At 45.6% G+C, this 11,878-nt stretch overlaps 3 protein-coding genes across 5 annotated transcripts in view; 2 read left to right on the plus strand and 1 right to left on the minus strand.

Moving 5' to 3' along the window:
• The window catches only part of LOC105564818 (cyclin-related protein FAM58A), an 8,276-nt gene extending 6,367 nt beyond the window's left edge, over positions 1–1,909 (plus strand). The window contains exons 1-6 of one of the 3 annotated variants that reach the window (XM_012017520.1): positions 341–586; positions 738–871; positions 963–1,060; positions 1,136–1,354; positions 1,439–1,669; positions 1,760–1,909. In XM_012017520.1, coding sequence (XP_011872910.1) covers positions 513–586; positions 738–871; positions 963–1,060; positions 1,136–1,354; positions 1,439–1,669; positions 1,760–1,855 — 852 coding nt within the window. In that variant the 5' untranslated portion in view covers positions 341–512 and the 3' untranslated portion in view covers positions 1,856–1,909. Of the gene's footprint in view, positions 1–340; positions 587–737; positions 872–962; positions 1,061–1,135; positions 1,355–1,438; positions 1,670–1,759 lie in introns of those variants that run through there. The other 2 variants (XM_012017521.1, XM_012017522.1) reach the window with 2 other exon arrangements.
• Positions 1,910–2,054: 145 nt separating this feature from the next.
• On the minus strand, positions 2,055–4,905 carry LOC105564820 (serine palmitoyltransferase 1). Its single transcript, XM_012017524.1, has 2 exons — positions 3,715–4,905; positions 2,055–2,973 (listed from the first exon to the last, which is right to left on the minus strand). Exons 1-2 carry the CDS (start codon positions 4,625–4,627, stop codon positions 2,465–2,467), a joined length of 1,422 nt encoding a protein of 473 aa, XP_011872914.1. The 5' UTR covers positions 4,628–4,905; the 3' UTR covers positions 2,055–2,464.
• A 6,101-nt stretch (positions 4,906–11,006) lies between these two features.
• The window catches only part of LOC105564889 (adenylyl cyclase-associated protein 1), a 14,486-nt gene continuing 13,614 nt past the window's right edge, over positions 11,007–11,878 (plus strand). The window contains exon 1 of the mRNA XM_012017651.1: positions 11,007–11,876. Coding sequence (XP_011873041.1) covers positions 11,481–11,876 — 396 coding nt within the window. The 5' untranslated portion in view covers positions 11,007–11,480. The remainder of the gene's footprint in view (positions 11,877–11,878) is intronic.

An 11,878-nucleotide genomic window follows, 5' to 3' on the forward strand; every position in this document is an offset into this window, starting at 1 on the left:
AATCACTCCAGCATCCCCTTAACATACGATGAACAAGGATAAAGTGATACGCTGGTGCGCTCGGGTGACGTTTCTGAACGCAGCCCAGCAGGTTTGAGCGTCGCTCATCACGTGACCAACATTTAGTTCGTCGCTTTCGGAGATGCAACTAGATGACGCTAAAAATCGTATGATGCTCTGCCCGGTTTCTAGCCTAGAAATTCTAGGGGAATTCTTTATCATGCCTGCGTTAGGGGTCTGTTTGTGTTGCTTATGCTCCTCTCTCTTTCTCGCACTTAGAATCCTCGCTCTTTCTCTTTCTCTGCAACGTCCGAATACATTTATTTCCTTGCATTGCAAGAACTATGGGGATTTTTTAAGCAACACGAAGAACAACGAAGGGATCTGCTGTGCTCGTCCGGCGACGGACGCATCTCTTGTACCTGAATGAGAGGGAGATTAGATTTTTCTCGCTAGCGCGCTTACAATTTTTTAACGAGATCGTTTTTCTGCGAAAACAGTGTTATTCCGCGATGAATCCCTCAGAGCCAAGCGGCACCGAGACTCTCAGGTACAATGAGTTCACATTGGATGACACTGAAATAAGGTTATACACCAGCTTACTCTTGACAGATCAAAAGCTTTTTAAATACCCACGCGACGCGACGTCTTTCTGACGTCCGTTGTTTTGGTCTCACAAGTTTGTTTCTTTTTTTTTTAACTTTCATTTTATGTCTAACACACTTGTTTCTTTTCAGCTCTAAGATGAAAGACGTGATCGATGTTCTCGCGATGCAGCGCGAGAAAAGAAATGCGTTACAAAAGAGTATTACGATTGACTATACCAAGTCCAGCGACAGTTTTACGGTCTCTCGATTTATCTTTGAGTGTGGTACGTTGATATTTCACCATTGGAACATTGCTGGACGCTTTAGAAAATCTATAAAGTTGGTGAGTTTAATGAAATTCTCGTCCGATTGTAGGTTTGAAACTGGAGGCTCACCCGTTGACAATAGCAACCGCTGCGACATTGTATCACAGATTTATTAAAGAGGCAACACCGCAGGGATACGATAATTACGTAAGAAAGGACGATTCTAAATATCTCAAGACTCGACAAGGTTTCGGTAGCTTTGACAGAGCTCTTCTCTTTCAGCTGTTAGCTGCGACCTGTCTCTACCTGGCTGGTAAAGTGAAGGACGACACGCTGAAGATAAGAGACGTAATGAATGTGTCTTACAATACGCTCCACAGAGGCTCCCAGCCGCTCGATCTCGGGGATCAGTACTGGAGTATGAGGGACGCGATCGTTCAGGCAGAACTCCTGATCATGAGGATGCTCAAGTTCCAAGTCACGCCTGTGCATCCGCACAAGGTAAGGCGTTGCAAGTGTTACCGGTTCAACGACGTCGTCGTATGCGATTGCGCAGAAACAGCTATATCGTATGTTCCGTTGCAGTACTTGCTTCATTATCTGCGATCTTTGCAAGCTTGGTTCGGCGAAGAGGAGTGGTCCAAGTATCCGGTCGCCAAAACTAGCATGGCGTTGCTGCAAGACTTTCATCATTCCCCGGCTATCCTCGACTTCTCGCCAAATTTGATAGCGATAGCTTGCATCAATGTGTCGCTGCAAATTTATGGCGTTGTCGTACCTCTGATGGACGAGTGCGATCAACAGCCCTGGTTCAATGTGAGTGCGCGTGCTCTGCTGCGCAATTTCGTGCGTTTGTCTATGTTGGTCTATAGATTTATATGTAACTTTCTTTTGTCAACCCCGTAGGTTTTCTGCAAAGATTTAACGAGAGACAAGTTGTGGGAGATTATGGAAAAAATCATGGGAGCGTACGACGAGGAGCCCGAAACAAGAGACAACTAATAAGCGCGTATCTGTATCTATTGCAATAATAAAGCATTTTCCATACATTAGGAATTACTGCAGTTGCATTATGTGAGTTCTTTCAGTCACATGAGCTGTATTCTGCGAACGTTCCTACGTCTCATTTGACCGTCAAATTGAGAAAAATTTATATTCAAGTATTTAACACTAACTTGTTCAGTAGTATTTAACACAAACCTTATAAACATACATTTTTATTGTATCATGTTTAGGCGTTTAATTGAAATGATTGCAACGACCGAAGTAATTGTCCTTAACATTGTACAAAAGTTTGATAAGTTTTCTATTAAATGCTAACAGAATAAAATCTATAGGTAAAATATAAAATATACTTTAAAAACTGAAGTAAAATTTAATTTGTTAATACATTTTCTCCTATTCAACGTATAGTTTTCACATCATCCATTTTCTTTATTAGCAAATCTGTTCACTTTTGTACAAGCAGAAAAACTTTACTTGAGTGAATCGAGATGTGTACGTTGATGCACAAGATCTAAAAATATAGATATGGTGTATAAATATTAGATGTATTCTAACATAAAATATTAAAATGTTTAAATTATATATCTCTCTCAAGTTTCATTTGACTCATAACGACGATAAAATTTCTTCTGTACATTTCTTCAGGGTGTTTAGCGCAAAGTTGATATCACTGTTATTCAGACTAGCAGATATACAAAGTCTAAGACTAGGTCTAGGTACGATTCTTTCTGCTTCCAGATAGGCAGGTGGTATGATCGCCAAATTATTTTCTATACATTTGTTAGAAATTGCAGACAGTAATTCTTTCTCCGTGGTGTGGTCCTTCTGCTCCTTTAAATACACATGTTTTAAAGGCGATTCCGCGGAACTGGTGCACTCCAACGTCGAGATTTCTTTGAGAGCTTTGTCCATCGACAAGGCGTTATTTCTTAAGGACTCAAATATTTGCGAGTTGTTTTCAATTATGTCTAGAGAAGTGATAGCAGCAGCTGCCAAGAGAGGTGGTTGAGACGCTGAGAAACAGTAGCCGAGACCGGATAAACGTTGATGATCGATGACGAAGGACGTTCCCACGCAAAAGCCTCCAATAGATCCCACAGCGCACTCCAAGGATCCTAAACAATGCAGATATATACATTCGTTACATATATGTGTACATTTCCATATTAATATATTTTAATAAAAAATGTCTATGTAACATTGGCCTACAACAAAAATGTCTTAGAAACGAAGTCGGCCAATCTTTACTGATTTCGGAGTCGTTGAATCCAAATAAGTTGGTGAACAATGTTTCCTAGTTCTAGTTTCGATTATATAGGACTTTTCGGGTCGACTGTAACTTCACAACGAAACATGATAACTCGAATACGTCTCAAAAGGAAGAAATGTAATATTTGCGTTCCTGAGACGATTTTTAACTTTATCAAATAAGTTTTGCATTACACAACACCACACAAACTTCGGCAAATGAGGCTAAAAATCATTTGCAAAAATTTGAATGCTTTCTTGGTAAAGTACAAGATGGAAGCTTTCTTTCGGGACGTTTTTGATTCGGTTTCGTTGTAAAGTCACAGACTAAAAAGGCAGTTTTCGAGGATTTCAATCCTCTATATCGTCGAAACTAGAACTAATAAAAAATGTCCGGCTAACATTATCGAATTCGGCAATCCTCCGAATTAATAAAAAAGATTGCCTGATCTCATGTCAGGGGCTCGATCATGAATCTTTTCCTCCAGTGTTAACTGAAAAGTGAGAAGCGACGAATATTAAATTTTTCATTTCTTACGAGTCCACGCTAGAGGAAAAGATTCACCGTCGAGCCCCTGAGGCAGAAAATGAGTTGAATTTTCTCTCACCCATTATCATGTCTATTTCACTTCTGGGAACGTTGAAGTATTCGGTAACGCCTTTCCCGTGCGGACCGACGGTGCCGAAGGATATCGACTCGTCGATGAAGATCCTCAATTTGTACCTCTTGCAGAGATCCAATAGTTCTGGCAGAGGACAAATGTTGCCCGTATTCATATAGATACCCTCGACGATCAGGAAGCGTTTGGTCTTTGCAGCCTTCGTGGGGTGTTGTTTGTCCACCTCCTCCTGCCTCGTCAAAAGATTCCGCAGATCTTGAACGTCGTTATGCTTAAAGTACTGGATATTTCCTCGCGTCGCGTCCAATCCCTTCTGTATGGCAAAGTTCACTCGCTCGTCCACGAATATCAGGTCTTTCCGCTTGCAATAAGCCGGGATTGCGCTCGCCACGGTGGCGAACCCGTACGAGTATATGATACATTCCTCCATACCCATGAACCTGGCCAGACGCTCCTCCAGCTCGAGGTGCACGTCGACGGAGCCGTAGAAGCCTCGCGGACCGCACGAACCGACGCCGTACTTCTCGATCGCCGCCACGGCGGTCTCTATGAGCTCGATGCTGTCGCTCAGACCCAGGTAGTTGTGCGTGCCCAGGTTGAGGCAGTCCCTGTCGTTAACCGTCACCCGCTTGCCAATCCTGGAGGTGATGCGCCTGGGGCTGAGCGAGGGATGTTCCTCCGGCGGCTCCGAAGGCTCCGGCACCAGCGACTCCGGCTGCCACTCGGCTAGTCTGCGCTCGAGCAGCTCGCGCGAGGGCGTCGAGCCTCCGCTTTGCCGCCTAAGGATGATCCACACTACCCAGAACACCAGGAACGCCTTCAACAGGGTGTGGTAGTTGGGCAGGGTGTACTGCAGCACCTCCACCGACTCGACGAACAGAAGTGTGAAATGCGAGCTCATCTTTTTCTCGAGGAGTCCGAGCAGGAGCGGGCACTCACTCTTCTACCGTACGACGCAGTATATTAATTGTAAGCCGGAGTACCTCGCGAGATAAGGCATGCGACTAAACGGGCGTGGACAACGATAAGCCGAATTATCACTCCATTCCCCCTCGCCAGTCTTCGCGCCAATGACGTTAAATTGGTTGTGTTCTCCAGAAGTTAGCTCTTAATAAGCGTTTTATGCTGATTGGATAGATCTAGAAGAATAGCTCTATTTCAGCACAGATCTGAAAGTATAATCCAATGAACGCAAAGCGCTCAGCAAGCGCTAACTTCTGCTGGACACAGGCATTGAGTCTATGGCCGGTATTCATAGTCCGTTCTTATATTTAAGATCATCTTAAGTATACTCTTAATGTGTTTTCAACCAATCACAGAGCCGTATTAGCGTCTTAAGACAACACTTAAAATGATACTAAAATAAGAATCGACTATGAATACCGGCCTATGAGCAGTCAGAGCATAGACATAGTAAATATAGACTGAGGCCGGTATATTGTGAATATTTAAGATCGTCTTAAGTATGCCCTTAATGTATTGTTAACCAATCACAGAGAGGACCTTAGATTCATCTGTTTTATCGACACATTGGAACATAGTTTTTGCGCTGGTAAATCTTTTTATTAGCTTTAGGGCGACTTTCACAAACGTCGGTCAACTGCTAACCGTTTGTGAAACTGGCCCTTAATGCACAAAATAATGCCAGGATATCGGTCTGTGATTGGAACGAGAAAGATAAACTCTGAACTGGTGCAGCCAGTTCAGCTAAAAAGAACAGACCCACTGTCGCAACTCACCAAAGTCTTTAGGCTTGTTTTCTGTTGCTACACTGGTGAACTAGTGCAATAAGTTAAAGTAGGACAAGTATATTTTTTCTCATTCTAGCTTACTGCACTAGTTCACCAGTGCAGTAATAGAAAACAAGCCTTTTCTCTTGCTCTCTCGGCCGACTAGCTCTAACCAGACAAACTTGCACAGCGCATAAGGAATCTGATGGGCCATAAGGGCCATTGCACACAAAATTGCATAGCTGCATGTGCATAGCATAATAACCGTGTAAACCAATGAACATCGAGCATTGAGTCGCCATATTGATTTACGTAACATGCTTATTGGTCTAGACGGTTTTGTACTATGTATATGCAACTGTGCAATTTTGCGTGCGATGGCTCTAAAACGGAGAGCACACACTTTTGCATAAGTGCATACATAAAGGAAATAAACCAATCAACCCCTCACAGTATTTTATCGCATATTCGTTTAGCCACGCGCCGCGCACGCTCGATCGCGAACAGACCTGCAGGCGGGTCCGCGCGCGTGCAATCGGCGACCTCAAGCCGCTCTCGGCGGAGCCGCGAGTCGAGTTGAAAACAGTACTTCCGGTATCCGGCAAACGCCCCAAAGTCGGTCTACCTGTCAGCGTTGCGTCGAGCCGCGGCTTTCGGCGCACGATAGTTCGCTCCACGCCACGTCCCCGTCGATTCCAATCGAGAAGGAGCTGTTTACGCGCGACCACGGGACCCTCCTCGCCGAAACGGTGAGCACGTTTAGACGACGATCGTCGTCGCGCCGCGTGGGAGACGCCGCGCGACGGCGCGGCCTCCACTCTCCGGAGATTCCGCTCCGTTTCTCTCGCTTCCCCGACGAGCGAGCCGCGCGCCGATTGTGCGAGACGATATTCAAAACCGTACGTGAACCGTACATGTTCTTTTTTTTTCTGCGGACGGCCGAGCAACGCGCTCGTAGAAATCGTGCGAAGTTTGGTTAGCCGCCGTCGCATTCCGGCGAGCGTTGCCCGCCTGAGTCATGCGTGCCACTTGACGTTTAATATACCGGTGACGTGTATACTCGCACCGAGTTAACTCCGTCGGGGACCCACCGCGCCGATCAAAGCCGAAACGGGCGACTCTTTCGGGGCATCGAGAGAGAGACGCCTCGATCCCATATTATTCGCGTGTCCCGTCGTGCGGGCGCGTCCGATAACCTCGTCCGATAACCTCAAGTAGTTTTCCGATCAACTTGCCGTGCGACGCCTGCGGTGTTTTGTTAACGCGAGCGGAACGCGCTGGTCTCGCTTTGAAAAAGCGGGATTTTAAGGCTCGAGGAAGCTCTCGGCGATTTATGCAGCTGGAGATCGCTTCGAGTTGATCGGCGGCTAACAATAACGCCTAATCGGGGCTCGATCGACGTCACATCCGTGAAACTTATCTGCGAGATCCGCCGCGATAGGTACGTGCTCGGCTTATCAGAGCGGAGTGGATTAATAGCGAATTCGGTTGCTCCGCGCGCCGGTGCGTACGGAGAAGAGCGCCGTGCCGTCGGTTCGCCTGGGCGTGAAAGTGTGACAAAGGTACGAGTTAATTTATACCTTTTAGCGCGCGCGAGCCGGGATAATTGCGCGCCGCGAGCGTTAAGTGTTGAGCTCGTTTGCACCGAAGGCGCCTCCAAGTGAAACAGAGCGGGCAAGTGGAAACGAAGGAGGCTCGACCGAAGTGCACGTCTTGTTGTTGCGCGCTCGAAATTTTTGAGTGATCGTGTAATCTGTAAAAATATATTATTGTACACATCACGAGTATCATAAAACAGCACGTCAGAAATCGGTCATTGCGAAGTAAGTCTTGATGTCGATCATGTTGTGACGTAAAATTCATCATTTTAATGTCACATCGACGTTTTTGTGATTAACTTGTCCTACTTGGGTTGCTCTTGCTCGCGCGACACGCTGTTAACGGGGACGTCTTCTCGTTTATTTCCCCGAGAAAGGATTTGGGGTGGTGTTTATAGTCTGTTCTTATATTTAAGACTGTCCTAAGTTTAGCCTTCGTGTGTTGTAGGTCAGTCACAGAGCTGTATTAGGCCCGGTTTCACCAACGTCGTTTAACTCTAAGCCAGGGTTGGGACTTAACTCGTTACGAAGTTACAGTTACCTTTTCTTTGGCAACTCCAACTTAACTTCGTTACTCTCTCTCCATCTGTAACTGTAACTTAACTCAGTTACATGTTTTCGATAACTAGTAACTAATTTAATAGTTACATTAATAGTGACTTTATACACAGTTTAAATCTCCACAGATTGCATCAGGCCTTGCACTTACGCACGAACGCCTTTATCGACGCTTTACAATTCAAATGCAGATTTGATATTTTTATTTTCATTGCAAGAAGGTAACTGCAAAGTAACGATTCGTTACTTTTTAAATGACTGTAACTGTAACGCGTTACTTTTCAGAATTGGTAACTTGTAACTGTAACTAGATACTTTTGTAAAGTAACTTTCCCAACCCTGCTTTAAGCTTAGCTTTCTTCGCTCTTTCTATCTTTCCAACTGTTACTTTAGAAAGAGTCATGAGGTAAGCTTATTGTAAGATTAAAGTTGAGCGACGTTTGGTAAAACCAAGCCTTTGTCTTAAGACATTATTTAAGACGATGTTGAAATAAACTGTGAATACCAGCCTTGGTTTCTAATCTTCCAAACTCTTTCTACTTTATAGATTAACTACTATTTTCTCACGCATTACTCCACATCGTGTTGGTCTAAAACATTGTTGTCTAATCTTCTACCTTTATTTCTATCTCATTCCCTACTTCCCTTTTCTTATCTAGTCTACATCGCTTCTCTGTTTCCTTATTAAAATCTTTCCTTTATTAACCGAGTTGTAATACATTCGTAGATAATATAGATTCGGGGTCTATCCAGACAAAGCTGCAAGCTGCATAAACGTATGCACAAGGAATCAGATTGGGCCATAACTGCACGCATAAGCAAATAGACCCATCAGTTTCTTTATGCATATGCTTATACACCTGCGCAAGTTTGTCTGGACAGACCTTTATGATCTCACAGACGGATATGTTTGTTATTAGAATTGTGAAGGAGACCTAAATCGATCATTATTATTACACGGAGAGAATTTCCTCTTAAAATTTACGCTGAGAATCGTGTAATCGCGGGACAACATGGTAATTTTCAAGAACTTTATGAGAGTTTCCTAAAAATTACTAGTAAAACTTCAAAAAACTCTCGTAAAGTTCTCCGAAGTGCCGTGTTGTCCCATTACATTTCGGGATAAATTTTGAGAGAAAATTCCCTCCGTGTAGTACTCTGGTGTTTATAGAGTTACATACATAGAGGAAAGTCCCTTATACATGATAAGCTCCTAATATGGGATAGCGGAGTTTCTGCTAAATTAATTGCCATCATCTGTTGGTTCCACCATGAATTTATTGCCCTTGGAGTGAAATCTGCTTAGTGGAAAATTCATTGTTAGATCGTGTAATCGTTGCGAAAAGAGATTTGTCATTGAATTTGGACGCTGAAAACCTGCTATCTCATATTAGAACCTAATAATAGAGGACTTCCCTTTGTGTTATAAGAGTATTTTGATGCGATTAGTACCAGCTAGGTACCCCATCCGTATTAAGCTAATTTAGTGCGAATATGCTTGGTACGCGTATCAAATGATTGGTGTAAACTAGGCCTGTCTTGAATTGCATTCAACGTGTATCCCGTCGAACGATTGTTTAAAATGTCTGTTAGGCGTTCCACGAAAATTTATGCAATATATTTGAACGGTAGCAGCGACAGTCGTGCTAAATTTATAACGGCATTGCGGTCTTTAGGGCGATACAGACGGGGAAATTGGTGTCGTCGCTTACTCGTCCACTATCATCTTTGTTTTTTTCTTCAATTTATCGATCAGTCATAAAATAATAAGAGCGCTGGTTCGTTGGAACAATTCGCAGTACAATGAACCTGATAGTTAAATGTTGATATTTCTTGACAGTTTACTTATCGAGAAATATGGACGTCTCAGGGATAGAACTATTAACTTTATTTGCAATTTGCGGAAGGGAGATTAGATTAAGGACGGTGATTCGTACGATCAGAAATTGTGTTCCGGGCGCTCGTGCCGATTGAATTAATTGCCTATTAATTTAATCCAACTGGTCCGAAGTCACTTTCAACCACTCCTTAATGTTAAGGGATGGTTTCACGTCGGTCAACTGCTAACCGAAGGTTAACTGATTCTCTGTTTCTTCTTAAATAATAAGGTAGAAAAAGGTAGGGAGTTGACTGAACTCTGGGTAACAGTTAACGGACGTTTAACTTTAATCTTGGTTTAATTCACGTTTGTCTCTTTCTAAAGTAACAGTTGAAAAGAGGCAGAGAACGAATTAAGCTAGGCTTGAAATTAAACAGCATTGGTGAAACCGGGCCTAAGTGTCAACCGTGATCGGTTGATTCTGGTCACTTCTGCTAAACGATAAGTGCGATCGATCAATCCCATCGGAGTACCGAAATTTAATCGGCTGATGAAATTAATCGGAGATAGCGAAACCGACCCTCAATAGCTACAAGAGGAATTACGAATTTAATCGGTGCACGGGGATACGTGATCGATCGAAAAATCGTCGTTTCTCCAAACCGATTGTCACGATTTACCTTCTCAACGCTCACCTCCAATCCGTTAGCGCGGATGGAGTCATTTTTTTCTCTCGCAATACGAAAGAGGAGATTAGACGAAGGGTAACACGGGCTAGGCCGGTTCTACATTGGTCGTGCCGTAGTGTCGCAGGGGTCGTAGACTGGTTCTAATTTGACGTTGATTGATCGAGTCTATAATTTGCGACGCTACGATACGACCGACGTGGAACCGGCCTCACGTCGGGTTCGAAATTTGGATTGTAATCTCGTTAATCGGAGTTGCGACTCGCCTCCGAACAGCGGCAGCACGAGGGACGTGGTCCCGGAGGCGCGAAGACGGAGCGGCGGCGCGGGGACGGGGGTGGGACGACGCAGCGCGCCGGTCGAACTGGGAACGTCAAATCCGGGCGGGCGTCCAGGACGTTATCTCTCCAGCCGCCGCCTCTCCGCTCGCGCCCGCCGTTATCGCCGCCGTCTTCCTTGCCGTTCCGTGCCGCGACCCCTTGGCAGAAAGGAACCCGGCCGCATCTCTCTTCCGCGTCGACGACACTCGGACGACGTTCCCAAGTTCAGGGCTTGTCGGGCGAGTGCGCGAATACGTTTTCGCATCTTGCCACCCTGCGCGGCCCCAAGGATACGCAACTCCGATCTGGAATCCGCCTCTGCCCCACCGGCACTCGTCGCGGGAGATCCCGAGCTTCTCGCGAGCTTCTCGTCCTGCCGCTATGACGTGATGACAATTAAGCTGGATTACCCAGTTTCTCGTTATCCTCGAAACATCGTGTCCCCACGGAGAGCATATTCGGAGATCTTTCAGTGTGGTGAGGGAGTCGGAGAGAGGGAGAAGGATTCGGCAGCTGCGTCCCATCGCGAGGCGGCTGTTCGAGCACGGTTTTCGGTCGCCCGTGCCCCTCGAGTCGCACCGAGCGTTATCGCGCGCCGTGAAGAGAAAAGGACGACGCTGGTGGAGCGGAGACCACGGCTTCGGGCTCAGCGCGCGGTCAGTTATAGTTGACCTGTTCATTGCTCGCTGTCGACCGTAGATCGAAGTTTCGAGCGTTTGATCAGCGCAAGGCGGCACCGGGGGAGAACGAAACGCGCCTCGAATGAAATATTCGTGGACTAGGCGCGGGCCGCGAACTTGTTGACCTTGTTTCACAGTTTTGAAAGTATCTGTTAAATTTCTGCCTGTTAAGTCTATCAAGTGACTTGTAGTTTTTTCTCGTTGAGCCGATTGGAATTTTGCAGCATTAATTTGTAAGAGAGATTTTACGAGGGAGTCGAAGGAAAGGCATTGTGATTCTCGGAGGGCCGTCGCACGCGCGCTGGCATTTCAGGAAGAGTGGCGAGGATACGCGAGGCGCGAAGTGGACGATACAGAGGCACGATGTTCAAGTGCTGCGTGTGTAACAGCGCGTCGAAGAAGGCGAGCCTCGAGAACGCGGATGACACGCCGATCGGCTCGCCGGTCGACTCGAGGCTCTCCGCCCAAGAGGACGACGAGATTAAATCCACGGCGACAGTGGACAAGTGGAACGGCAATGTGCAGAAGTCGGAGAAGACGTCCTTGCTGGAGGATGCCTCGGTAGAAGATAAGGATGCCTTGTTAGAGGATAAGAATGTCTCGCTGGAGGCCGAGGATGTCTCGCTAGAGGATAAGAACGTCTCGTTGAGGGACAAAGATGCTTCCATAGAGGATAAGGATGCCGTGTTAGAGGATAAGAACGTCTCGTTAAAGGATAAAGATGCTTCCCTTGAGGAAAAGGGTGCCTCGTTAGAGGATGA

This window comes from Vollenhovia emeryi, unplaced genomic scaffold (genome assembly GCF_000949405.1).
Source record: "Vollenhovia emeryi isolate VEMERY1.0 unplaced genomic scaffold, V.emery_V1.0 DF939159.1, whole genome shotgun sequence".
Classification (NCBI taxonomy): domain Eukaryota; kingdom Metazoa; phylum Arthropoda; class Insecta; order Hymenoptera; family Formicidae; genus Vollenhovia; species Vollenhovia emeryi.